At 42.3% G+C, this 26849-nt stretch overlaps 2 protein-coding genes across 2 annotated transcripts in view; one reads left to right on the top strand and one right to left on the bottom strand.

Annotated features, from left to right (window-relative positions):
* LOC136441410 (zinc finger protein 436-like) overlaps positions 1–26849 on the top strand; it is a 410847-nt gene that overhangs the window by 101392 nt on the left and 282606 nt on the right. The gene's annotated exons all lie outside the window — the stretch shown is intronic.
* LOC136441999 (P-selectin-like) lies at positions 20439–26267 on the bottom strand. Its single transcript, XM_066438588.1, has 9 exons — positions 26235–26267; positions 25331–25556; positions 24684–24872; positions 24119–24301; positions 23680–23865; positions 23280–23462; positions 22573–22758; positions 22093–22271; positions 20439–20666 (listed from the first exon to the last, which is right to left on the bottom strand). Exons 1-9 carry the CDS (start codon positions 26265–26267, stop codon positions 20439–20441), a joined length of 1593 nt encoding a protein of 530 aa, XP_066294685.1.

Here is a 26849-nt window from a genome sequence, read left to right as displayed (position 1 = left end):
ATAATAACCCTTATCATACATCTTACTAGATGACAAGTATCAAACAATAGGAAATATGAGTGCAGATTTTGCTGGGGTCAGTTTTGACCCCACTGGACTATGCGTAAACTTTCTAGGATAACTTAATCAACAATGAGCCAATCTCGGTAAAAACTTGTGAGAAGTTATAAGACATATATACAAACAAACTCATAGAAGGAATTTTGTTTTCGACTCGAAATGTCAAAATGGCACATGTTGATATACGCCTGGGGTCAGTTTTGACCCCATACGGTGGTTTGAGGGTTAAGGACATCACATGAACGTTCAGCGGACATTTATACTCCAATCAACAACCAAAATTGATGACATGCAAGGCAAAGTCACTGATTCTAAAATAATTGTACAAAGTACAAACTGGATCATGTAGAAATCTTCACATTATGGCAAAATTAGAAGCACTTTTTTGTGTTTTTTTCTGAAGTAGATCTACCCAAATTTAAGACCACATTTTACTGTTCTGATGGCTTGTTGAAATCTGTTAACATAACAACAAAATGGAGTTTCTAAACTGTGAATATTTCCTGTGAGTTGTATCAAGGTGTATGATGTGCAAATATTAATGCCGAGTCTTATTTTAACCTCCTTGCAAATATTATGATTTTTGTACAGTTTGTTTACAGTGCAGATGAATTGATTAAAATGATATTTTAATGTTATACTTATGTGTATGGTTCTATCGTTCTCTGATTGTAGCTTTCTGTTACATGCACATACATAAAAACACCCCTGCAGTTCAAGTACAAACTGCTAGGAGGCCCAAAACTACTCTACTTCTTCCCTACATATCTAGCTATCTGTCACAGAAAAATTAAGACCATAGCTGCAGGCCAAAAGATACGGAAGTTCTGCTGCAGTACCAAGGTCACATACCAGCCGGCCCAAATTCGACCTTGACCTTTGTCTTCTCATCATGCACCTTCCCACATGCATGTACCAAATATCATCACAATACACCAAGAATATTTTAGCAATTATGCTGACTACAAAAAGTCAGAAACAAACACACACACACACACACACACACACACACACACACACACACACACACACACACTCTCTCTCTCACTCTCTATCTCTCCTTCTCTCTCTCTCAAAACTATATCTCCATTTATCATGGAGGTAATAATCCACTGTCTACCAAGTACCAAAAGCCTACCAGTCTTATGGCCAACCAACTCATTTGTCTGGAGTTACCCCTCACCAGACATAATGCATTTTCCCCCAGTCCCTTCACTGGTTAGTTTGAAAGTTCATCTGTGCCGGTAGAAATCTTCTTAAATCAAAGTTTAAAGTAAAATTTACAACACAAACAAGGGAATACTCATTTTTTGACTGTCGAACTCCAGTCTACCGTGTCAAGGAATGAGCAATCCACACTTCTTTGAGATATTCAGATAGGGCATGTGACTCTGTGAGCAGTGGATTATAAAATTTCTTATGATAAGGTTTAGAGAATTAATGCCTCCCCATCTCACTTAACTTTGAGGAATGGTTGAAACTGGGATTGACTGTATACATGCACCACCAAAAATCTGTTTTCATACTTTTGTTGTTTATTCTTATACACCGAAAAAAATTCCTAAAAGAAGAAGGCGCTCTGTGTTTGAGAATAACATTTTGTCCACGAGTTAATAATTTTTTCTTAGAGAACTTGTCTCAAAGTAAGATTATTCAAGAAAAGAGTGAGAAAAATTCTAATATTTTCATAAACATAGCAAGAAAAATAATCTGGAAGTCAATGAAAGCAAGGAATTTATACTTGCATTTCAAATTCTAGAATTTCTTGACAGTGACAACCTTGTTAAGAAATAGCTTCTAAACTTATAAGAGAATTAGAATTTTTTCCTAGTCCTTCTTAACCTTAATAGTAAATTCTACACAAATTTGTCCACAAGTTGAGACAAACGAGAAAAGCAAGACAAAATTTTTTGATAGTGTGCACACCTATACTCTAAATCCACAAACTTTGGGCAGAATGAAGCTAGGGGTTTCTTTGCCGCAATCAACTTCTCTTGTGGTTGATGCACCATTAAGCATTTTTGTAATTGTGAGGACATCCCTAACAGAAGCTCATTTTCCCCTAGTCGTAAAATATAGGACTAAGGTGTATCTGTGTAAAGTACCTTTCAAAAAATTAAATGTCACAATATTGGGGGTTTGCTAGGGATTTGAACCTAGAACCTATAGATTCTAAAGCAACAACCCTACTCAGTAGGAACAAGGCTAGTCCTTATAATCATATTCAAGCTGTGTATACTATCAAGAAATGAGTCTCATTCACAGCAACAGTATAGGGAAAGAATCCATTTGATATCCCCTCCCTGTCCTACATGTGTGCCATGTATTTACTTTCAAGGGCTGAGAGCTTGGATAAAAGAGATGCCACTGGGAAGTGGTATTTTGTAATTTTCAGACGTTTCGCTGACATGTTGAATATCATAATCATATAAAGCCTTTGTTAAAAATGTTGAAGGGTGAATGACTCATGAATCCAACTGTCCATTCAATAAACGAGACAGAGTAGTACATTAGTCAGGACTGGTTATCATTTAATGACAATTTGTTTTAAGATCCATTTTATCTAATTTTGAATCTTATTAGAATGAATCTACATTTCATAGTTCATAATGGGTTAAGTATGAGCTGTATGCCAACGGGTTTTTAAGATATTGTCCATGACCAGCCCTTTTCAAAATGGGAAATTCATAAAAGGTCGCAACACTTTTAGATTAATTTGTTGCTTTTTCGAATATCAAAAGTAGCTTGAAAAGCCTTCATAATACACAATATATAATATATATAACGAAAATAAATCCTGAGGAACGAATTTATGCCTTAGTGTGCTCTTTTTTATAGAGTGAATATAATGTTCATGCTTTCCTCCCTGTCCTCTGCTTTTATGATGCCCGCTTGATATAACATTTAGCACACTGAAGTATCTGTCAGTGAGTGTTGACACCATCACTGCACGAAATGGCCACGTATCCTGACGGATCCGACGTATCCGGAATCGGGCCTCATGGCGTTTCCGAGCGAATCCGGAAAAATCCCAGTTCACTGCTCGGATACTGAGGTGCCCGCAGATCCGACCAATTCCGACGCCGTATTCCTCTGGATCCGTGATGCGCCTCGGATACCCGAAAATATTTGTGTGGATCCCTCGTTTTTTTGTATTTGGAATGTTCTGATTGTTTGTATGTCGGTAGTTGTTTCGGATCCTGACGAATAAATACACACGGCACGGCATGATCTCATTTCCTGACGAATCCAGCAGATCCGGAATTGCGCATTATAGCAGACACGGAACGTTTCCGATTGAATCCGATGCACCTCAGATCCGGCAATTCCGGCGCCGTATACGTCTGGATCCTTCATACGTTTCGGGTACAGATACGGGACGTTTCCGAGCAAATTCAGACAAATACCAGGTACAGCTCAGATCCGGCAATTCCGACGCCGTATACGTCTGGATCCGTGATGCGCCTCGGATACCTGAGGATATTTGCGCGGATCCTTCGTTTTCAGATATTTGTCAATATGGCAGAGATAATCGGATTGTTTGTTTGTCGGTAGTTGCTTCGGATCCTAACCAACAAATACACACTGCGCGGCATGATCTCAGATCCTGAAAAATCCAGCGGATCCGCAATCGTGCATCATAGCAGATACGGAACATTTCCGATTGGATCCGATGCACCTCAGATCCAACAATTCCGACAAATCCTGACGTATACGGAACGGATTCGTGTCCGATCTCCCACAAGACACTGCGTGTCATGACGCCAGGCGCGAGAAACGGTTTTGTCGGTGAACAGCACGGAGACAAGAACGGCGTTTCATCACTCTCTGTGCTTAACATGGCATCGTCAGAGCCTACCATGGTCGACCAGTGATTTTTAGTGACTTGAGAGTCGAAGGGGATTCGGTGTAAACTCACACGCGCGGCATTGCGAAGTAGTCTTCTTCGTGCATGCAATATTCGTCGCCCCCCTCCCCCTTGTAAAGTTGGTAGGGAGTCGATTCATCATTTAGAGGGACTGCCCTTTGGTAAGTACAAATTGGAAAATTCCTGTTTCTAACTAGTTTGAACGTCAGTTATGCTATTGTGGCTTGACATATCATCGCATTTGCATGACAATAAGAATTGTCCAGTCGACCTGCCCTTCTACTACCGTTAGGATCTAGGAAATTTATAGCTTTCAATTTGTTCGTTCTTGCCAATGGTCAACAGACATTTGTGTCTGGTTAACGTTTCAGATACAACATAGCAAGCGGTTGAGGGAAAGATAATTAAAGATATCCTGTAACGGAAGAGAATGTCATAAGTATTTGTCCCACAAAGGTCCCACAGTTTGTGGATAGTGAGCTGGAACTTATGTGGAGGTAGTAGTGTGTTTCAGTGATTATTGCATTCAGTTATAGCTGTACATGTTTGATCAATATCATATTCAAGTTATGAATGTAAGTTTTACGTATTCAATTAAACGATGCCAGATTCATTTTTTACAAATGTGATTATGTGATATGTTTAATATTTGTCATTGTTTCCCTTTATCTATATATCCTATACAGCATCGGCAGATACTTCCTTCACAAATGCAGCACATGTTGTGAGGACCTTAGCTTGGCTTGGAACAAAGCAATCAGCTGTCAGATGCTCAGAGTACCTCAGGCTCCTTTGGTAAGGTTTAAGTCCAGTATCGGTACACTTCAATGTTAGCTGAGACAGGCATGATGGATACCCATTGTCCCTTGTTTTTTGTTAGCTGCTGTGATGAAACGAAGCCCATCACAGCAAGGAGGTTATATAGTCTATATAACCTCCTTGATCACAGTTATGTCAAAATCATGTGACATGTTACTTAAATACTAAGTATGTGAATTGATATTTATTCATCATTTGGTTTTAACATATAGGAACTGGTTCATCACAAGATGAACTCCAAGCTGAGTCCAACATGCAGATACAGAAGAAATCAGCCTTGCCTGTACCTTACCAAGAGTGCATGGAAGAAGTGAACTCAGATGTAGTCAGAGAATGGGGAGAGGACGATTATACACATGCAGTTCCACGGCATATACTACTTACGTGTAAAATGTGGCATGTCATCATGGGAGTTTTTCAGACAGTATAATGTTACTTTGAAGTTTCTATTTTCAATCTCTGTATTTGAAATTAATTGTATCTGATATCTTTTAGACGAAGAGCTGGCCACAAAGGCTTTCATTACTTGAGTAGAATATGTAGAACATGTAGAAATATTTGGTCCAAGTGCACTATACAGCAGTAAATATCACCACCATGATGTGATGGTTGTTAATTGTAATACATTTTATGACAATTGTGCTTACACAACTCCAATTTACCGACATTAACCTGCATATGCAGAGGTGCTTTGAGTATGTGGATGTCCCTCGGCCTGTCTTAAACGAAATGGATTATTTAGCCACATAGAGCTTCCGTATTGTATTTGATAGTTTTTGAACTTAGCAATGCATATATGTTGAAATATGAAATAATGTTACATTCAGGCTTTCCCAAAACTTCCTGTCATTGAATAATAATGTTTTGGGTATCGTTATATTAAGAATGCACGCGTATTTATGAATAATCAACCATTCTATCAAACTTTGTGTGTTTGATTTGTACATATTCGTGGCAAATACAAACATATTCAGAGTCACAATATGTCAAAGATTGTAGAAAGTCTGTATGTTGGATCAGTCTGTATCCGTGGCAAATACATACTGTACGTATCTGTCAGGATCTTGGGCAATTTCGTGCAATGTACGGCCCCATATCCGTCGAAATTTTTTTTGTATTCCTCCGGATCTGAGGTTCCGGATCACAGTCCGCTTGTATCCGTCAGTATCCGCCATTTTCTTTTAGAAAATACAGAAAAATTCCTGTACGTATCCGTCAGGATCTCTGGCATTTCCGTACAGTGTACGGCTCCGTATCCGTCGAAAAAAACTCATTTTTGGATTGTCCGGAAATATTCCCGATCCCGGTGCGGAAATTTTCGGATCCGTTAGGTTGGATTCGTCAGTATCCGTCAGTATCCGCCAAAAATACAGAAAAATCCCTGTACGCATCCGTCAGGATCTCTGGCATTTCCGTACAGTGTACGGCTCCGTATTCGTCAAAAATACCTTACTTTCGGATTCTTCAGGAAATATTCCATATACCGGTGCGGAAATAGTCGGATACGTTACACGAATCCGCATGTATCCGTCAGTATCTGCCAAAAATACAGAAAAATTCCTGTTCGTATCCGTCAGGATCGGTGGCATTTCCGTACAGTGTACGGCTCCGTATTCGTCGAAAATCCCTTACTTTCGGATTCTTCAGGAAATATTCCATATACCGGTGCGGAAATAGTCGGATACGTTACACGAATCCGCATGTATCCGTCAGTATCCGTCAGTATCCGACAAAAATACAGAAAAATCCTTGTACGTATACGCCGGGAAACGAGGCCATTTCGTGCAGTGCATAGTCTCATTGGCTACAGAGTTACTAATTAGGTAGCAGGGAGAAGGTTAATTTCTAAGAACCAAGAAAAAAGAAATTATAATACATTGTACATCTACTGAACAGTAGCGGTAATTTGCTTGTGTGAAATACATGTTATAATATGTGGCTTGACATACAAATGTAGATTTGCAAAGGGGCATGTCAGGGGTTTGAACCCATGACCTTTTGATTAATTTCACTACAACCATTACAGACAGACAAGTCCACCAGTTGATGTGGTTGGGCAGTCCTGGCTGCATGTGTCTTAGACTTAGTTGAGGGACAATTGGTGTTAATGTACATGTATGGTTATGTATGGAATGACACTCCCTGGGCCGCCTTGACCCAACAGAGCTCTGTTGGGTTAAGGTAGCCCAAGCTCGAAAATTTGTGTGCGAGTTCGGCCGTATGTCTAGCCACTGCAGGTGCGCACGCGGCCGAACTCGAACACGGTTCGAAATATTCCACAACGGAGCACTTCGGGGGAGGGGGGGGTCTATTACAGAACGCAATCATATATCTCGTTACGCTTAAGTACAAAATTGTTTTCAAGGCCATGTTTTGGATTGTTTTCCATTCTAAACGTTTCAATGACATGGTCTGGAAGTTGTCTCCTCCTCGAACGTTGCATGAGCCGCGCCGAGTCCTACCAGCGCTGTTTTGACGGAGGTGTTCCAAATAGAAAAGGGGGTTCTATATGTTTGGTATGGTGTTCGAAGGGAACCGTCGTTAGGTCACAGGTGTTGGGTTTCGCGGGAGACAACAAGCTGCCTGTGTGGGATCGGGTTATGACTTTTACGGCATTACGTGCAGCTAATTAATACAAAACTGCCATAATTCTTCTAATTGGTAAATAATTGGACTGGCATTGCTGTCACATGAGTAAATTGATTAAAGATGTACATGACCAATCATTGATTATGCCAATGTGGAAGTCACCCGTTTTCGTTAAAATTTTGTTGCATACCTGTGAGTACTAGGGGAATACCCTATTCATACGATTCAAGCCAAAACAATCACGTAAATGACGACATAACTACGTCATATTATTTCAATATGACACCAAACTTGTCAAATTGATAACCTTTTGTTTCTAGAACCGCAAAGGAGTCTAGTCAACATTCGATTTGTCCAGGTTTATTGGTTCCGGAATTCGTCTGGCCGATTCAGTAGAGTAATAATGTTCTAATCTGTTTAATATTTGTGTTATCCTTTTCAAATGAACATAAACTTCAAGGGACATTCTGGAAGACAACAATTTATTGAGATGCATGAAAAAGAGACCTAAATATAGACAAAGGCTGCACGCCCCCGGTGATTAACGTAAAAATAGCAGAAGCCCCTTTGAATAATTTTTGCTGCCCACCGAGCCACTTTTAAGAATGTGAAAATATTAAAGAAGTCGTCACGAAGGAAACTGCTTAGATGAACGACATTACGATAGGAAATTCTGTAGTGACTAGAGTTTAGCGTTCAGATGTCTTCGCACGTTTTGAAGTGGACAAGGCTTAGTGGGAGCGTCGTGGGTGACGCCACAGCTAGGCCTGTTATGACATTCGACACCGGGCCTGCAAAACAACAACAAAAGTATAATTAGATGACGATTCTTTCTGTTTAACATTTTTAGTATACACCATTAAGGGCAAAGTTTTCTTAATTTATGCGTTCCAACTGGACAGAGAGTTTGTGTTAATTTGTTTTTGCCATTTTTGTGTAGAGGTTTTGTACCTAATAATACTGCAGGGTAAAGCATTTGTTTGTCTGTTTTTATTTACATTTTGTACGGAGGTTTCGCACCTTGTAGTACTGCAGGGTAATGTGTTTGTGTTTGCTTGCATTCCATGTTGTATGGATGTTACATACCTATTAGTAGCCTTTTTCATGGCGGTCTTGGTGACGGTCTTGGAGTAGGAGGTCTGGCTGTAACCGCCCCCTTTCTGCTGACTGGAGCCGCATTTTGACCCGCCCTTGACACTGATCTCGATGCTCTGCTGGCCGCCCTCCCCCAGTCTGAAACAGAACCCGTGATATATGTTAGGAGCACATCGTACCTCGTTGCCCCGACCACGAGATCGAATAGAGATCATTTATTTGACTTAGGCTTTTAGCTTTGTTGCGCGGTCACTTTAGTCGTTCGATTTTCCGGCGAGGCTTTTCAATAACTGATCGTCTATAATGATGTTCAGCAACCTATCAGCAACAACCGTCACAGAGACCTAAATTCTGCTCGACTGAACCTAAGAATTACTTCACAATAAAGACCATGAAGACTGTGTCTCGAATAACACAAAGATAAGTAGTAGTGAGGCGATACCATTGACCCCCTCTGCCGTGAGAGCAACATGCCTCGCTCCCAGAGTTAGCGCACTACGTAAATCGATACCCAGGATCATTTGTAAGATGCCAAACACGTCTCAGAGGCATTCAGCTTTGGAAAATCATCCACGCTTAGCTATGAATTCGCGCTTAAACCATGAACCTATTTATTGCGCGTTTAAAACTTTTTAACCCTTCCTATCCTCTTCATCATGGGCAACTTATCCAATTCCTGGGAACGAGAACAAGCATCTACATGATCAACTGGGAACGAGACTGACAGGCAAACTAGATAAAATTGCAGTGTTTCCTTTCTTTCAAAGTCTTCATTAACATGAGACTTTTAGTTGCGTTAGACTTGTTCTTAGAATATGGAATCTTGAAGAATATTCGCTTTTATTTCTTTATTTGGGTTCTTCACAATGTGAAAGGGAGGGCAAAACAGGTGCCTAAGCACCTTTACAAGTTGATCTCTCATACTACATCGACATCAACTGCAGCTGTTAAAATAAATGAACTTAGCATACAAGTGACCAAACACATTGTATCCATCATATCTCACATATGAGACTCTATATACATCATATACATCATTGGGACACATGATATAATACAAAAAACATATTCTTGTTTGTTGGTTTGTTTCTGTTTTATTTAGCCAGGGTGGCCCAACACAGTGCACTACACTGCTTTGCAGTGGGGCCCTGGATTCAAGACTTTTAAGAAAGTTTAGATCGATCTTACCCTCCTCAGCGAGCTCATGATTCCTCCAGGCGTTAGCGCATCTCAGGCTCTATTTGGATCCTGTGGAGAAACACAAACACAACCGCGAGGTCTATTGTAAACAGCACGTCACCGGAACGTACTGCGCCTGCGCGAAACGATTCTATCTGATGTGCATAGGGATTCAGAATAACATACCATATAAGATTGCGTTCGCACATATTAGGATAAAATTACGTCTATAGTTTCAAAATATTGTGCCGAAAAATAATATATTATGCAACTGGAAAATTATGATGCAACGTTTACCAAACATCCAACAGAAAACAGCAGAAAACCTAGGTTTCTGTTGGATATTTGGTAAACGTTGCATCAAAACGTTTTTCTGAATCCCTATGCACAATACATAGAAGCGTCTCGCGTAGGCGCAGTACGTTTTGGTGACATGCTATCGTAAACATGGTTCTGCGCTCATGTGATCATGGCGTATGTCTCCGTCATGTTGCACCGTAAAGCGTTGACGTTGCAGTCAAGCAACAACGACATATACACACCCATTTTACAGGATAGACTCTTGTAGGTTCAACAAAACAGCATGGTGACTGTACTGTACATATCGACCTCTTTGAAACCCAGATTAGAATCTGCCATGACTCGACAATATGACGTTTAAACCTTGGAACAAAAATAGTTTCGACTACTTTTTTTCAAAGGTTTAATGGCGGTTGGCTTTATCATTTCCAAACTACCATAATTGTCAATCTGAAAACATCCCTTAAAAGCTGACACCTTAGCTTCCCACATGTGACTGGCGAGTTTGCTTTGCCAGATTGTCGTTAAGGCAAACTAGGAAAATATTTGTCGGGTTTCAAAGACCTCGATTGGTCGGGATAATATCTGCCATTTCAAAACATCCCTAAGAACAATTTTGGAACATTTTTGAGAAATTCCCAAACCTCAAGAATGCCTGTAGTTTCTGTCTTCTTTCGGTGTGTGTATATAAAGGGGATTCCAAATTAGACAAGTTATCTTCATGAATCCTTTTCTAACACTAGGAATCCCCAGGTCCGTCCGCGTTGGTCGGTTCATCGTTAGGTGGTGCTTTCGTAGTAGGCCGCACTTGTCTGTCTATTAGGTTTTAAAAAGTGGATTTCACGCGTTTTTAGCTGTCACTACTTGGAAGTTAACATGAAGATATGATCGCAAAGTGTTGCTCGTACCTCTGGCCTGAAGATCTGAAACTCTTACTACGTTCGAGAGGAAATCCTGTCATGTTTCTAGTGTGACGCAGGTCCCGTTGGATGGCGACCAGTAGCCAAACTACAGTGAGTGTGAGTTTAAACTGAATACTGTCCATCTTAAGACGCCTGTGTAATTGGACCTTCATCAGGAAGTCCCATGTTGCGAGTCTGACTTTACTACTACTTGTGTATGCAGTTTACGTGGAAATATTTTTGGAGTGCGTGAGCCATGGCATCTGTCGGCGCCCCCATATACAAGTACTCGGCGGAAATTTTCAGGCGGCTGAGACGGTCTGCACTTCCCATCGAACCCGCCATCAAATCAAATCTCCTAAATCTTGGGATCATGAAGAGAAAGTGTAGGCCAAGAGGTTCAAGAGGCGGTAAAAACTTGCTTAGATCAATCTGTACCATTGTTGGAAATAGGCCGATCAGACGAGCTCCCGTCTTATGCAAATACCGACCCGACAACTCATTGCAAAAATTCCGACGCTCTACCCTGACAGACATTCCGCTAAACAACAACACTGACCGAAAAGTGTGTTTACCTGGGTTCTTACTGGCCAATGTACGGTCTCTTCGCTACAAGATGGACGAACTTTTTACTGTGTGTCAAGTAAACAACCCTTGTATCGTTGCGATCACGGAAACTTGGCTAAACGCTGACATTTCTGACTCCATAATCTCGTTACCTGGATATGACATCCACAGGCGGGATCGCGAAGATCGTGGTGGTGGTGCTGTTGCTCTATACATCCGTTATGGAGTACAACATAGACGTCTCTCAGAGCTTGAGGAGGATGGTCAAGAAGCACTGTGGTTATGGGTAAGACCTACACCCCCGAGGTCTAAACTCCCTTATTGTCGGTGTCCTGTACAACCCACCTACGTCGTCCGAGTCATCTAAATCAAACCCTGAGGTTTCTGAATACCTGGGGCGATGCCTAAATGACGTAGCTTTTCTCAACCTGGAATCGCTATCATTGGTGACACGAACAAGTTCAAATCCCACAATCTGTGCCGCAGATTCGGTCTGAAACAGGTGATTACTCAGGCCACAAGAGGAGCCAATCAACTTGATTCTTTCTTTACCAACGTTCATCATTTGTTCTCATCTCCTGTGCACCTTCCTCCAATTAGTTCTTCGGACCATCAGTCCATCCTATCGTCATCTGGCCCATGGCCATCCAATCCTCCCAAGTACATCACACGTAAGATGTGCACACCTGACGCCATGAGAAAACTAGGCCTACTGATGAACACTACTGACTTTTCTCCAGTTTGTGAGGCCCCAGACCCTGAGCTGAAGACTTCCCTATTCACAAACCTAGTGAAATTAATTCCTGACAAGACTGTCCCCATAAAGAAGGTCAGAATTACCACTAACGATAAGCCTTGGATGTCGGTCAGAATCAAAGAACTAATATGTGAAAGGCAACATGCTTATCGCGCCAGGAATACTACTGTGTTTTGGAAACTACGCAACAACGTGGCTTAAGAAATCAAACGTGCAAAACGCCGGTACTACGAACAGGAGGTGGAACATCTGAGGCAGTCCAATTCCAGCCAGTGGTTTAAGTCGGTCAAGTCACTGATGGGAATGGAAACCGTCAAGCCGGATAACTCCACTTCCGACCTTCACACCTTACAACATGAATGTGACGTTCTTGCTGACCACTTCGCCTCCGTGTGGAGTCACGTGGTCCGGTCTGTGCCTACAGTAACCGATGTAGCTCACAAGCTGTCACAGTCTTCACTCCCACCCTTCAGTATAGGCAAGGTCAAGTCAAGGTTGCGAAAGGTCAACGGCAGAAAAGCTGCTGGTCCTGATTGCATCCCATCATGGGTTCTAAAACAATACCATAAAGAGCTCGCACCGGTCCTATGCGACGTTTTTAATTCCTGTGTACAGAATTGCACATTCCCTCAACTGTGGAAACATGCCCTTGTCAGAGCAGTGCCAAAAAAGCCTAGATCACATTTCCCAACAGAGTACAGACACATTTCCCTTGTCAGCAGTGTAGGGAAGGTGTTTGAGGGTCTGCTGAAAGATGCGCTCTTACGTGACACGGAAAAATGTTTGACTCCTACACAACACGGTTTTCTTCCAAACGCTCCACCGTCACTGCGCTGATCCACATACTACAATCCTGGAACGATGCACTCAACAGTACTCCAAAGATGGATATCCACGCCGTCTTTGTTGACTTCTCACGTGCCTTTGACACGATTAACCACGGCCAGCTACTACAGAACCTGGCAGACATGAATATCAGACAGGACTTATGGATGACAATCCACAGCTATCTAGAAGACAGGTCACAGATGGTAAAATGGGGGTCTTGTCTGTCAAAACCCCACAAAGTTTTAGCTGGTGTTCCTCAAGGCGGGTTGCTTTCACCGCTACTGTTTGTGATATGCATCAACTCGATCGACGCCAGTATGCCAGTATCTGTCGTCCCAGTCAAATATGCTGACGATTTGACAACTTCTGAGGTTCTGATGGGGTCTTTGCCCGGTCAGACACAAAGGGCATTGGACTGTATTGACGTTTGGGGCAGTTCTTTTTCACTTGCCGCAAACGGGAAGAAAACCAAAGACATGGTAATTAGTGCAAGGAGAGAGGCCAACGTACCTATTCCCCCATCCCACTATATCAGGCCAGGAGATCCAAAGAGTCACAACCTTCAAACTACTCGGGGTTCACATCTCTACCGACCTGACCTGGGACGCTCACGTTGAGTACATGATGAACAGGGCTCGACCAAAAATGTACTATCTTAGTGTCGCTAAGAAGGCGGGGCTCTCTGTAGAGGTCCTAACGCAGATTTACCTGACCTTCATCAGACCGACCCTTGAGTATGCTAGTCCGGTGTGGGGCGGACTGCCCAAGCACCTATCTGACTCACTACAGGCAATCCAAAATCGCTGTCTCCAAATCATTGGGCTACCTGCTGACTCACCTCCTTCCCTAGCAAGTTGTAGCGAGAGTGCTCCCCGGAGAACACTTGAAAACATCCTGCAGGACAGCACTTCACCTCTCTGGGCATTCATGACTACCCCCTCAGACAACCACTACAACCTCCGCAGGGGAAGACGCCACCAATCAACGCTCAGCAGAAGCAAAAGACATTCAATGTCCTTCATTCCACGAGCCCTAAGACTTTACTACAGTAACGACTCCAAGTAGTCCACACATCGAATATCTAGCACCTCAATTCAAACTAGAGATGTAACAGAACTTTCTATTGATTTCACGGATTGTTACCGTATATGTGTTGAGACTTACCTTGTTGTAAACTGACTGGGCACTGTTGCAAGCACTTTTTATCTTATATGATACGTTTTCTTAATTATTTCTTCTTCGTAGTAAGCAAAACTACGCCTTGAGAGATCTTAAATTTGTTACGTACTATGGAATAATGCTAGTGTTTTGATGTTTACAGTTAATTGTTTTAAGTGTAATATTATGTAAATGAGCGTGCAATTCAGCCGTTTAGGCTGCCATATGCTTGTGCAATAAACCAATACTACTACTACTACTACATTACTATTGATAACAGTTTCAGTACGTTTTTAAAATGAAAGATTATGTGAGGGTGGACTTTGCAGAATCTTGACGCATTTGAATTTAGGCGCAACACAAAACAATGCAAAAGATAGGACAAGACCGTAACGATGTGATAAATCAGGCCCAAACCAGCGCGATGTCACAAGATAGGCCCAGCCCAGAACGATGTCACAAGACAGGCCCGACCCTTAAAGGCAGACTAAACTTAATTTCGTAAAGTATACTGCATTAGGTTGAATATACCACTAAGACCAGTCTTGACTTGTTTTACACTATTCATTCATAGATTAGCGTTTTTACAACATTTCAAATTTGTGGCCTGGTGCCCGTAATACTCAACGAGTCCAAAAGACCGTGACGTCAGGATCCGACGGAATTCGTCAGAATCCGACTCGACCCAAGAATCTATTCAGGCGTAACAGTCGGATTCTGACGGATTCTGTCGGATCCTGACGTCACGGTCTTTGAACTCGTTGAGTATTACGGGCACCAGGCCACAAATTTGAAATGTTGTAAAAACGCTAATCTATGATGGAATAGTGTAAAATAAGTCAGGACTGGTCTTAGTGGTATGTTCAACATAATGCAGTATGCTTTACGAAATTAAGTTTAGTCTGCCTTTAATGATATAGCACCCTAGGCCAAGATGAACAATGAGGTCATCTGGGCCCAACCCAGAACCAGATTGGTCCAACAAAGAGCAACAGACAAGGTCGGACCAGCCTTGCAGACCAAGATCAGACCATAGATGACAGTTGTTGCCAAAATTAACGAGTCGTCCCAGCCCAGAACGATGAATGGGGGCCTTCATAGCTACTATGTTCCCCCAACGTCGTTGAGTATTAGACTAGAGATTTGGACGACTTCACCCCCTTACTCAGTCATCCTCCTTTGCATTCTCTCAGTCGAACGGGCAAATATAGCAGTATTGACAATGCATGGCAACGATACATTTTGGATATATTTGGCATCGCTGAAACACACACACACAAACACACAAAATGACATACATACACACAGGAACAGGCGCACACACACATATACACACATAAATATATAATTATGCACACACGCACGCACAAACACGCATAATCACACACACACAGACGCAGGAACGCACAAATGCAACACAAACAGACTAGGTAGTACAGTGAGAAAGACTAAACCGCATACAAAAACACTAGGCGTACCTCTCGTGCCACTGGCTGACCTCCAGCGCCGCTGTGTTCCTCTCGATCTCGGCGTGGGCCCACTGCAGGTTGGCCTGCAGAAGCTCCCCGCGGGCCGCCGCCAGCTTCGCCGCCCAGTCCGAGTGGTCATCCGTCGGGGTCTGTATGGACACAGCAACATCATCCAACTTTAGCCTCCATAGCAGGCTTTAAGCGGGCCATTTCTGGGGGCTTATAATACACTTTTTGAGGTTAGCCTGTAACCATCAGCCAGCCTGTTACGGGCTGACTTCAAAAAGTGTATCATAAGCCCCCCAAAAAGGCCCGCTTAGAGCATGCTATGGAGGCTAATCAAACTTTACTTATTCGCTTTATTTGATCTTCAAAATTTTCTAAATCAAAAACTCAAACCAGTTTAAAACAGACGACGCATTTTACAAGACTTTTGCTATAACCAGGCCTTGAATAAATGCCGAAACTTTCATAGCCTCAATTGATACAAGCTTTAACAGTTTTATTTTCCAAACCAAACAGATCCGACTAAATCTTGTGAAAGTCCAACATATCATTTTGAGTAGCATTCACTTTTGGTACGTTCAGATCAAAGTGACAGGCTCTCTGAGGTTTTAAAAGAATTTCACCTTCATTCTGTAAGTTTGTTATACTAGGATTGTATTCGGTATATAATGGCAATGTATATGATACCTTGTTATATGCAATAATTCGTATAGTAACTATTTGCTCTGCTGTCTGTTTTTGTTTCCTAATTATATAGAGAGAGCTTATCCTTGCAAAACTCAATGATGTTAGTGTCATGCCATAGGAGAACACAATACAGCGTTTCATTGTGACAGTGTAAGTTTATGTCATTGAAATTGTATCTTGTACTTGTATAATACATCGTTTAGCATGGATAGTAATATAGAGCGTGAACTCCAGAAAGATAATAAACTGTTAAGAATATGCATACAAATCACTACTGGGGATTATATTCACACAAAAATAACAACGCACCTGCGACAGGCCAGACACCTGGTTGATCTGCAGCTGCAGCTGGCTGTTGGCCTCCTCCAGGGCTCGCACCATGGCGATGTAGCTGCTGAGGCGGCTGTTTAGGGTCTGCATCTCAAACTTTTCGTTCGCCTCGAAGCTAAATCCACCTTCAAAACCGCCCCCGCCGCCGAAACCACCGCCGCCACCGCCGAGACCACCACCGCCGAAACAGCCGCCTCCGAAACCACCGCCGCCAAAACCGCCACCGCCGAGACCACCGCCGAAGCCGCCGTCGAATCCACCGCCGAAACCTTCGAATTCGCCGCGGCCCTGGCGGACTTGTCCTACGGGCATCAGGGCTAGATACATCCCCTTGAAACCTCCACTGCCTTGCCCGCCACCGTAGCTCGCCCGCCCACCGCCGTAGCTGACCTGTCCGCCGCCAGTGCGGAATGACCACTGTATGGCGCCGCCACCGCTGAGAGACGAAACCTGTTGGAAGACACCCTGAGTGCCGATCTGCAGGCCTCCACCACTACCCCCCCCCCCCCCCCCCCACTGCTGGTCTGGTAGCTGTACGAGTAACTCATTTTGTCTGGATTTGATTTGGAGAAAGGCCACGAGAACACAGGAAAACAACCCGGACAACCACCACGGAAACACAGCTGCACACTCAGGTAAACACACATGTACGGCTGTTTGCTCAGTGGTGAAGCGACGCGGCAACCTGTTCCTGATATAGTCTGATGCCTACGTCAATCATCTTTTCCTCGTTCTGTGATTGGCCAAATCTTCCATATGGGCGGGTCTGTGTCTGTGTTCTCTTCCGTCAGTCATCGTTCTCAGTCCTGTGATTGGTCAAATCTGAACAGGTAGAGCTCTGGTTCTGCCTCCTCTGAAATGATTCTGGTCCATAACCGACGCTTCGAGATATGAATTATACATATCACGTCGCACGTCTACTATGAAACGTCATCAAAGTTCATCAAAGTTCATCGTGTTTCACACAGAAGAAAAAAAAAAGGAGTGAAAGACTTGGATTCAGCTTTTACGCAGGGAAGCCAATAAGCGTTTGCTGATAAAAAAAATGTGTCACCTTGATAGAATATAATGTGAAGACAATATGAGATTTTTTTTTTAAATTTGTTGTCACTTTGTCAGTTGGGAACAGCGTAGCCAAGAAAATATGTAGATCAGATGGGTGATACACCCGTCGTGTCGTGTTGTTTGACGGGGAAGATCTACATATAACCTGTGAAGGGCAGTTTGCCGTCGTTTATTTTGATGCATGCTTAAACTTCAATGATTCAAGACATATCTCAATTTCGGCATTAACTACGTCTGGAAGGTGATATTTTTAAAGTCTCTCACGTTGTTTTCTTGAGCATAAGAATGTGAAATGATCGGCCAAACCCAGAAAAATGCCATAAGACCAGCCCAACCTACTCGTACAACAATGGGGACAAGATCTGTACTATTTAACGACGTGATACCATCAGCCTTATCCTTCACAATGAATGGAGTCCATGACTGAGAACTGTGTGCGCTAAGGGTGCGATGTACATGTATTCATAAACTAGCGACTATGTGTACAGAAAACTAGCAGTTTTAGATTTTTCAAATGCTTTTGATTTTTGAGTACTGTAGTACACGTCTGGCTGTCTTATTAGTGAATGTGAGTTCTCGTTTCCTATGTGTAGGAACATAACTACTATCAATTTTACAACAATGCGGCACGTTATGAGGCCTGACCCAGAACAGAGTGACAAGATCAACACAGATAAAGATTGGTACAGCTCGTAATGCGGCCGGTGTCAAGCCAAATTTTTGAGCTCGCCAAATACGTGAGAGGTCAGCTACTACAACCCTAACAATGACTCTAACTCCAGTCCCATACCCCTTCCCTAATCCTTACCCTATCCCTAATCTTAACTCTAATCCTACCTGTAAATATTCCGCTGCCTCCACCTATCTCACGTATACTGGAACCCCCCACCCAAAAAAGGGTCTCTCTCAGGAGCAGTAGCTAACCTCTCACGTACATGTATTTGGCAGCTCAAGGATTTGGCTTTACACCGGCCAGATCGGCCCAACTGACCCAGAACATTGTCGCACATACTGGGCCCTTGTCCACGGCCTTTGGACAAGGCTAGGCGATTGACATAAGGTAAACTCTAACACAAGAACGACCAGAGCCCCCAGACCATGCCCAACCAACCCCTTTGGTCAGGGGCAAGGTTTGGGTAAGGCCTTGAATGTGTAGGAGAAAACTTAGGGTTTATTTACGTATTCAAGTGTGTGAGGATCTTTTGGCTGCTCAAGTGGAGTTTTACTACTAGAAAACGTTATGTGTGTGGCCTAAGGTTCTCCTTTCACAGTCCTGAGTCGACTCCAAGTCGACTGTAAAACGTGTGTGTAAAACCCAGCCATAGTAACGAAACAAGATCGGCCCAACCCCCATCTTTACGACAGTCTGCTTTTCTGTATTCATACTACATGGCTGACTTTCTGTATTCATACTACATGGCTGACTTTCTGTATTCATACTACATGTACTGACTTAGAAGTTCAGTATTACTCTCCAAGCAGAGGTTGCGTTTTGGCTTGTTTTTTACGTTTTCCTCGGCGTTTTTGGCGTGCTTTTTGTTTTGTCGCTGTTTCGTGCTGACGACATTAAGAAACCGTGCCAAAAAGAAAGTACAACAAAAACACATAAAATAGATTTAAAAATAAGCCGAAACCCTACCTCTGTTCGTACAGTAGTACATGACACTGCACGAAATGCGAAATAAAAACATAGAAATGCAAATATTTGACGGTCATGCAGACACTTCCTCATTGGTCGATTCTAAAGACTTAAGTCATCAGGTAATCTGCTAATTGTGATTGACATTTTTTTCCCTAACCGATGCTTAGAGTAATTTTTCTATCCGATTGAGGTGAGGTGCTCCGTGTAGAATGCCTTTTCATAACTGCTCAGAACAATTTCGTACAAGTTTCAACTAGTGCACAAAATAATCTCTACAGCTTTTAAAAATTACTTTATACCCGAACTACTATTGACCACGGGGGGCGCGGATAGATACTGTGTTCTGCATGCTTAAATGACATTTAACTTCAATTTCTTTTCATTCATACAATTTAACTAGTCAAGTCAAGGTGTATAAGTGTGCCAAAGTTTATTCGAGACATCGGTTGCTGAGATCTTGCCAATCCAGGATGGTTCCTAACACATTATTGCTCACAAGTAGAGAAAAATCCATTCATGTATATGCAATGTTTTCATTTCTAAACTATGATTCATGCAGATTGAGAGCAATCCAGAAGTATGGTCTATGGCTATAAAGGACGAACGTTATGAGAACATTGCATCAAAAGAACGTTGTATAACTACTAGCTAACTGTCACTATTGTAAAAACACCGGCATTCGAAAGTCTTATTTCTATGAACTACTATTAGGTTCCCATCAATGACATTTGGATCATGTGATGTTATGATGAGATACAGTTATGGCTACTTCATACGAGTTTTATTGTGTTGTGTCGAGTAAAGGCCCCTTTATGTTATGTGTACTTACAAAGCACTCATTTTCAAACTAGAATTCAAGTAGAATGAGAGCAAACCAGAAGTAAGGCCTCTAGTGTCTGAATTGTTTGCTTTATTTTACAACATCCGAGTCTTCCGGGTTTATAGATTATATCTATAGTTCTTTCTTTAAACAACTAAAGAATACACAGGACACAGACGTGATGCACTCTAGCAGTAGCTAAAACCAAACATCACGTCTGAAAATAAAGATTACAACTAACATAGACAAATACAATAACAATAAGTAATAGAAATTGGGTGGTCCAATACAAACAATCTATGGGTTGCAGAGGGCCTGTACAATCTGATTGATGTCTTGAGACAGGTCGATGAACTCAGCCAACTCAAAAACGCGGCCCGGAACGTTGTTTGTAATCTGTATCAGTTGTGAGTGGTCATAGCCGGCCACCCCGATGGCGAAAACGGTTACTCTGTCTGCAGCAAGAGCCAAGGCGGGTCCGACAACGCTGTCACTGGACTGTCCGTCTGTCACTACTATCATGATCTGGAACAGCATTTTTGATGAATGAATGAACGACCTGTACAGCACGTCTATGCTTTCACAAGCTTAGTATTAGCGGTAATAGAGCGGTTTTAAGTATAGGTTCAATGATATAAGAATATGGCATCTTACCACATCTACAATTATGGCTAATGAATGTACTAGTAGTGTAAGTTTAGCTTCTCGCGTCTTAAGGCAGATAGCTGCAAATGTATGGACATATGAAAGCTGTGAAAATCATTACATTTAAAAAAAATGTGATATACATGTTGACAATTTTACAATGCATATGGCAATAGAAGATTTCTCATATTTGATTGCATGTATATAGCAGGATATATCGTATGTGTAAAATGATGATAGCACCACAGTTACAAATATTTTATCAAATCGTGTGAATAATTTTTACTATCTACAGTAAACGGCCATTTTTAAACATGTCATACAGTGACTCGTAATGGATTGATCATCTTGTATGCTTACATGTCGATGAATGCCTGAAATTTGTCACTTACCCTTGGTATAGGCAATGGCCGCCAATCGGCATGTTGATATGCGAACTCCATTGCAGCCCCGGTATATGTCCAACCGTTTAGGAACGTAATGGCATTAATGGCATTCACTGTAGTCGTCTGACTGGAGTTATTGCCAAGGTTGAACTCCAACCTTCAAGCGAAACATGTTAGAATACGATGACATATTCAATAATGCAAAACTATATCGGAAGATACATAGCTTGGACGTCTTTTAGTTTACATTTGGGAATCAGTTGCAGCTATTAGTAAGTAAGAGTAAACTTAGATCGAACATCCAGGCGAAAGAAAAGTCGCTGCCTTTGCCACCACTACATATGGAGAGAGAATCACACATTTCGTGCAGTGACATTTTGGTCATCTCGCCCTTTGTAATGTGTACGGTTTATTTATTGCTCTTTTATGGATGCGTATGCCATCTTAACCTGAAGATATCTTAAACATTTGACTCCAAGGAGAACATAAAGAGAAGTCTAGGACTATACAACCTGGTATAAAACCTGATTCCCTGTCCTTTCCTTAGTCAATGACGGAAGACAATGTATAGCGACGTCCATGATGTAAATATATGACTTATTTGTAATTTGAGAACTCACTGAAAATTGTCGCCGTTTTTTTGTAGGCTCGTCAAACTATGTGGATCACCGTATGGCATGTTCTTGCACGTTTTAAAATGCTCAAAGTATGCTCAAAGTTATTACACAAATATTCTAGTAACAGTGTTAGTAAAAGTCACTACAATAAGATTTCAGGATCCTTTTTATTTCCATTTTTGGGTCCCTGATATATTGCCTTGGTTGCCTTTAAGGTTTCTTGCACCATACAGACGATTTGATACACCTACAATTGATACTATTTCACATAAAAGCAATGTTGTATTACCCACCAATACATACGGCATCGCTTCCAGACCAGGCAGCATTAGACTGACAGCTTCTCACACGGTCGCTTGTTGGAGTCAGGACGTAACCGCTGTTACAGCTGAACGTGCAGTTCTCGGGATGACGGAAAGAGTGTTCAGAGTCGCAGGTCATTCTTCCGTTGCTGGGACTGGACAGGTCTGTGCATTTGACGCCTAGAGTAGAAATAGCATTATTGCTCTTACTGACTTTCATTCTTTACTGACACCTTCAGACTAGAATATCTTTTGCATTATAATGCAACACAGGATCGCCAATTTGCATATTCATATGTCAATGTCTTTCGAGACTTAAACACCTCCAGAGATGTTTTGACTTTTGAACAAGCGTGACCTCCTAGCGTTTCATATTAAAGTCGTTTTTATAATCGAATCTGAGTTTCATTATTAATGTCACAAAGGCAAAAAGCATACATTGTCTCCGATCACACATAAAAGGAATGATCTTTGTACCCACCGATACATGTAGCGTTACTTCCCGACCAGGTGCGGTCAGCACGGCAGGTCCTGCTGACGCTGTTGGCAGACAGCTGGTATCCGCTGTTACAGCTAAAGGTGCAAGTCTCAGGATACAGGAAAGACGACCCACTATCGCAGGCCATTCCTCCATTCATGGGTCTGGACAGGTTTTGGCACTTGACAGCTAGAGTAGAAACAAGGCTTTTGCACAGAAACCGGTCTAACGCCATTGCATTTTCTGCTGTTGTAGTTGTTGTTGCATCACACCTAGGATGACTATTTCTATAGATCTATATGATAATTGCCACTTGAATGATGTAGAATATTTGGTTCATCACATGGCAAAGCCTTTTTTATTGATCAAGCTGGGTTTTTTATTATCAAGAAGCTCGTGTAACCAATTATTGTTCTAGCCTTCGTCGCAGACTTTATTCTTTTGTTACGGTATTATCATTACAGATTCATTCCACTATTGCTCTCGGCCAGGAATATAAAAAAGGGGTAAGAAAACTTAAAAACTTAAGAAGAAAACGGAGGAAGCCTGCATTTTTCCTTATTCTTTCAAAAGTAAATAGTCCTTACATTGCTAACTTACTTGACTTGACTTACTTGACTTATGTCGAGTGTCAGTCTTCCTCCGCCACTCGAACCTCTCTTATTTATTTCAACTTTCTTATTTCCTAACAAAAATACTAAAACAAATACCTTGGCAAGAAGCGGGTGTGCCTCTCCACTCTTCGTCTCCCCCGCACACCAAGTCAGACGACCCTTTAAGCTCGTAACCATGGTTACAGCTGAAGCTGCAGGTCTCGGGATGTCGGAAGGTGGATCCGTTGTTACAGGACATCCGTCCGTTAGAGGGACTCGACAGGTCCGGGCATTTCACACCTGGCAATGAGTGATAGAAGACTTTAGCCTCTTGTATAAACGACCTCTGGCAGTTATTGCAAAAACTGCACCCCACGCATAGAGAGTGAAACAGAATAGTCGAAAACAATACCTCACTCCCTTGAGGTGTGGTAACAATCAATATGTGCCCTTTGAAGCGTAAACGTCGCTGATTCACATGAAATATCTCTTATACTTCAGATGACCCCAAACTTACCACGACACGAAGCGCTACTCCCAGACCACGTACCATCAGCCTCACAGATTCTACTGTCGTTGCCCGTATGAATCTCGTAACCATGGTTACAGGTGAAGCTGCAGTTCTCGGGATGCCGGAAGGAGGAGCCGTTATCACACGTCATCCCTCCGTTGGTTGGAGTGAGCAGGGCAGGGCACTGCACACCTGGAGTGTTAACAAGTTCGCAGTTGCAGATGTGTTTTTTGTTTGTTTGTTTGTTTGTTTGGGTCGCATAGAACATTGTTGTGGCTAAATATCTCTATTACTTACATGCGTTTCAAGAGTGATGACGATGATGACAATTTGTTGAAATATAATCATTTGGATCATGTAAAGGCTTTACTTGTAGATTTGATTTTTTTGTTACCACCGGTGATTTTATTTCTTTTATTCAAAATCAAGATCAACTGAAACTTACCGATACATGTAGCATCATCTTCAGACCAAGTTGCGTTAGTCTGACAGTGTCTCACAGGCTCAGTTGTCAGTTGATAGCCTGGAGCACAGGTAAAGTTGCAGGACTCCGGGTACCGAAAGGAGGCGCCTCTATCACAGGTCATTCCTCCGTTCAGAGGGTCGGACAGATCCGGGCATTTCACACCTAACAGTGCATATTCACATACATGTAACTCTGTCACTGAATAATAAAATAAAAAAACTCATTTTACACAACCAAGTGATATATCCAACCAATGTTTTGGTCACCATCTGTCACCTTTTTTGACTGGTTCACATCGCACTGCAGCTATAGGTGTCGCTGTTATAAATGTGTTCCCAAACGCAAAGTATTTACATAATATAAAAACTTACAGGGAACGTCATCACAATGCGGTCCCAAACGTACAGTGTCGATAATCAAGAAGAGTCAATATAACACAACCTAAAGACGACACAATAATGCAACAGTTTCATAGTTACGTTTTTTGACTCTGGGGATTTTAATGATTCTGTTTGAACTCGTAAAAAAACGATGTCATACATACCGATGCATTCCACGTCGTTTCCAGACCAGGTGGCATTAGTCTGGCACTGTCTCGTTGGGCTACTCGAGAGGGTGAGCTCATAGCCTGGCTCGCAGGCAAAGTTGCAGGCCTCGGGATATCGGAATTCGTAGCCGCTACTGCAGGTCATTCCACCGTGCGATGGTCTGGACAGATCCGGGCATTTCACAGCTGAAATTTAGAAGAGCTTTAGAATGATTATTACAACAAGATATGGATTAAAATGTATAAATGATATACGGTAGCTCGGTGTTTAGAATTAGCTGCTGCACATTTGATTGCTTTATTGCTACATTTAAATATAATTGTCACATAATTGAATTTGACTGTAGAGTATTCGCCTTGCATACGGTAGGTCGTGAGTTCGAACCCCGGCCGGGTCATACCAAAGACTCTAAAAATGCTACATACTGCTTTCTCTGCTTAGCACTCAGCATTTGGGAGAGAGTATTGCAGTTAAACACACACATCACAACCAGCGGACTAGCCCCCTGCTTTAGTGACTTGCACAAAGTTGTGTGGCCCAAGGGCTTTGGAACCGGAGATGGGCGCCGCCTTATGCACCTTTCGGTGGGGGAAGGACTTAAACTTTTTTTAAACTTGTTTCTACAAACATATCTCAGCTTTACCTAAACAAGGTGTGATCCCTGTGCTGTTGATGTCGACAGGAATGGTCCAGTTCCCATTACTTTCACAGGAGTACTCGGCATAGATCAGCCTATCGTAACCAGGGTTACAGTGGAGTAAACAGACGATTTCGTACTCCACCGCTGTGCTGTTTGCTGATTGGCTAGCGTCAGCTGAAGAGGTACCTGGTATAGAACATCTGAAGAAACCGTTCCACGGTTCAGCGATCTGTAAAGATGGAAAAGAGGAAGACAACTTTTCATTTTTTGCTATGATAATAATAAAACTAATCAAAGCTAGTGCTTGGCTCGTCGGCTAAATCTACAGTAGATGATACTTTATTCTGTTCATCAGCCGGAAGAGGCTTTTGCAGTATTTTCGTCAACTCAGTTTTGCCAGGAAACGCTTTTGAAACCCTCAGCAAAATGAATATAGTGCTAACTCTGTTAAAAGATGGTAATATTTATCTCTATGAAAAATGGAGATATAGTTTTGGGTGTGTCTGTGTGTCTGTTTGTCTGTTTGTCTGTTTATGTTTCCGGACTACTGTAGTCAGCATAACTCAAGAACCTCTTGATAGATTACGATGATATTTGGTATTTTGGCAAGTGTTGTGAAGCCGAAGTTTAAGGTTGATTTTGGGCCCCCTGGTATGTGACCTTGGTCCTGCAGCAGAACTTCCGGTTTTTGTATCTTTTGACTCGGACGTGCTATGGTCTTGATTTTTGGATGGCTGATAGCTTGTTGTTATTAGTTTTGGGTACTACTGTTTGGGCGAGTCTTTGTTTATCTTGGTCGCGCCGGGTTAAGATAATACTAGAACCAAACTAAACTAGCAACCAACAAACCAACCAACCAACCAAGCAAACAATAAATAGGCAAGCACACGGAACAATACAGCAGTACTTTGTTCATCAGTAGGTCTGACCCGTACGACATTCTCTTAATTCTCTTAGCTCTTGATACTACTTTCAGTTCTTGTCTTTTTAAGAATAGAGCGATTAGCAACAACATCCTACTGACCGGAAAAGGTGGACAGGGGGTCCGTTGACAGTGTGTCCCGTTCCCGACCGTCCCGACCCGGCAACGGCAGCTGAATTTCCGGTGACCCGTATAGATGCAGATCCCGTGCTCAGGGTGGCAGTCGTGCAGGCCTAGCTGGCAGTAGTTATACGGGACACATCTGCAAAGGGGTTCAGAAACAACATTGACATATCATTCGTTGTAGAAGGAACTTATGGGCCCGGATGCTAGCCAGATAGCTACGGTATTACCTTGGTGTTTTTTTTTAAAGAACTCGCTCAGTGCAAGGCCGTAAGGGACCACTTATTTAAGCACTGAACTGATTTTGACTGTAGCAGCATCTCTTCGCCCGAGGTCAGAAACATCACTGCTCGAGACAAGCATGACTTCACTGACCCATTAGGAGAAGCAGGGGTTACGAAGGCTGCTCGGGAAATTTCCTACCCCCTTTAGACTGGAATGTTTTGATCCACTCACACCGGGTTATGCCCCTACTCT

The sequence above is a fragment of the Branchiostoma lanceolatum genome, chromosome 9, assembly GCF_035083965.1.
Source record: "Branchiostoma lanceolatum isolate klBraLanc5 chromosome 9, klBraLanc5.hap2, whole genome shotgun sequence".
NCBI classification, from domain to species: Eukaryota; Metazoa; Chordata; class Leptocardii; order Amphioxiformes; family Branchiostomatidae; genus Branchiostoma; species Branchiostoma lanceolatum.
Note: the sequence above shows the minus strand (reverse complement) of the source record. Positions and strands in the feature narration are given on the sequence as shown.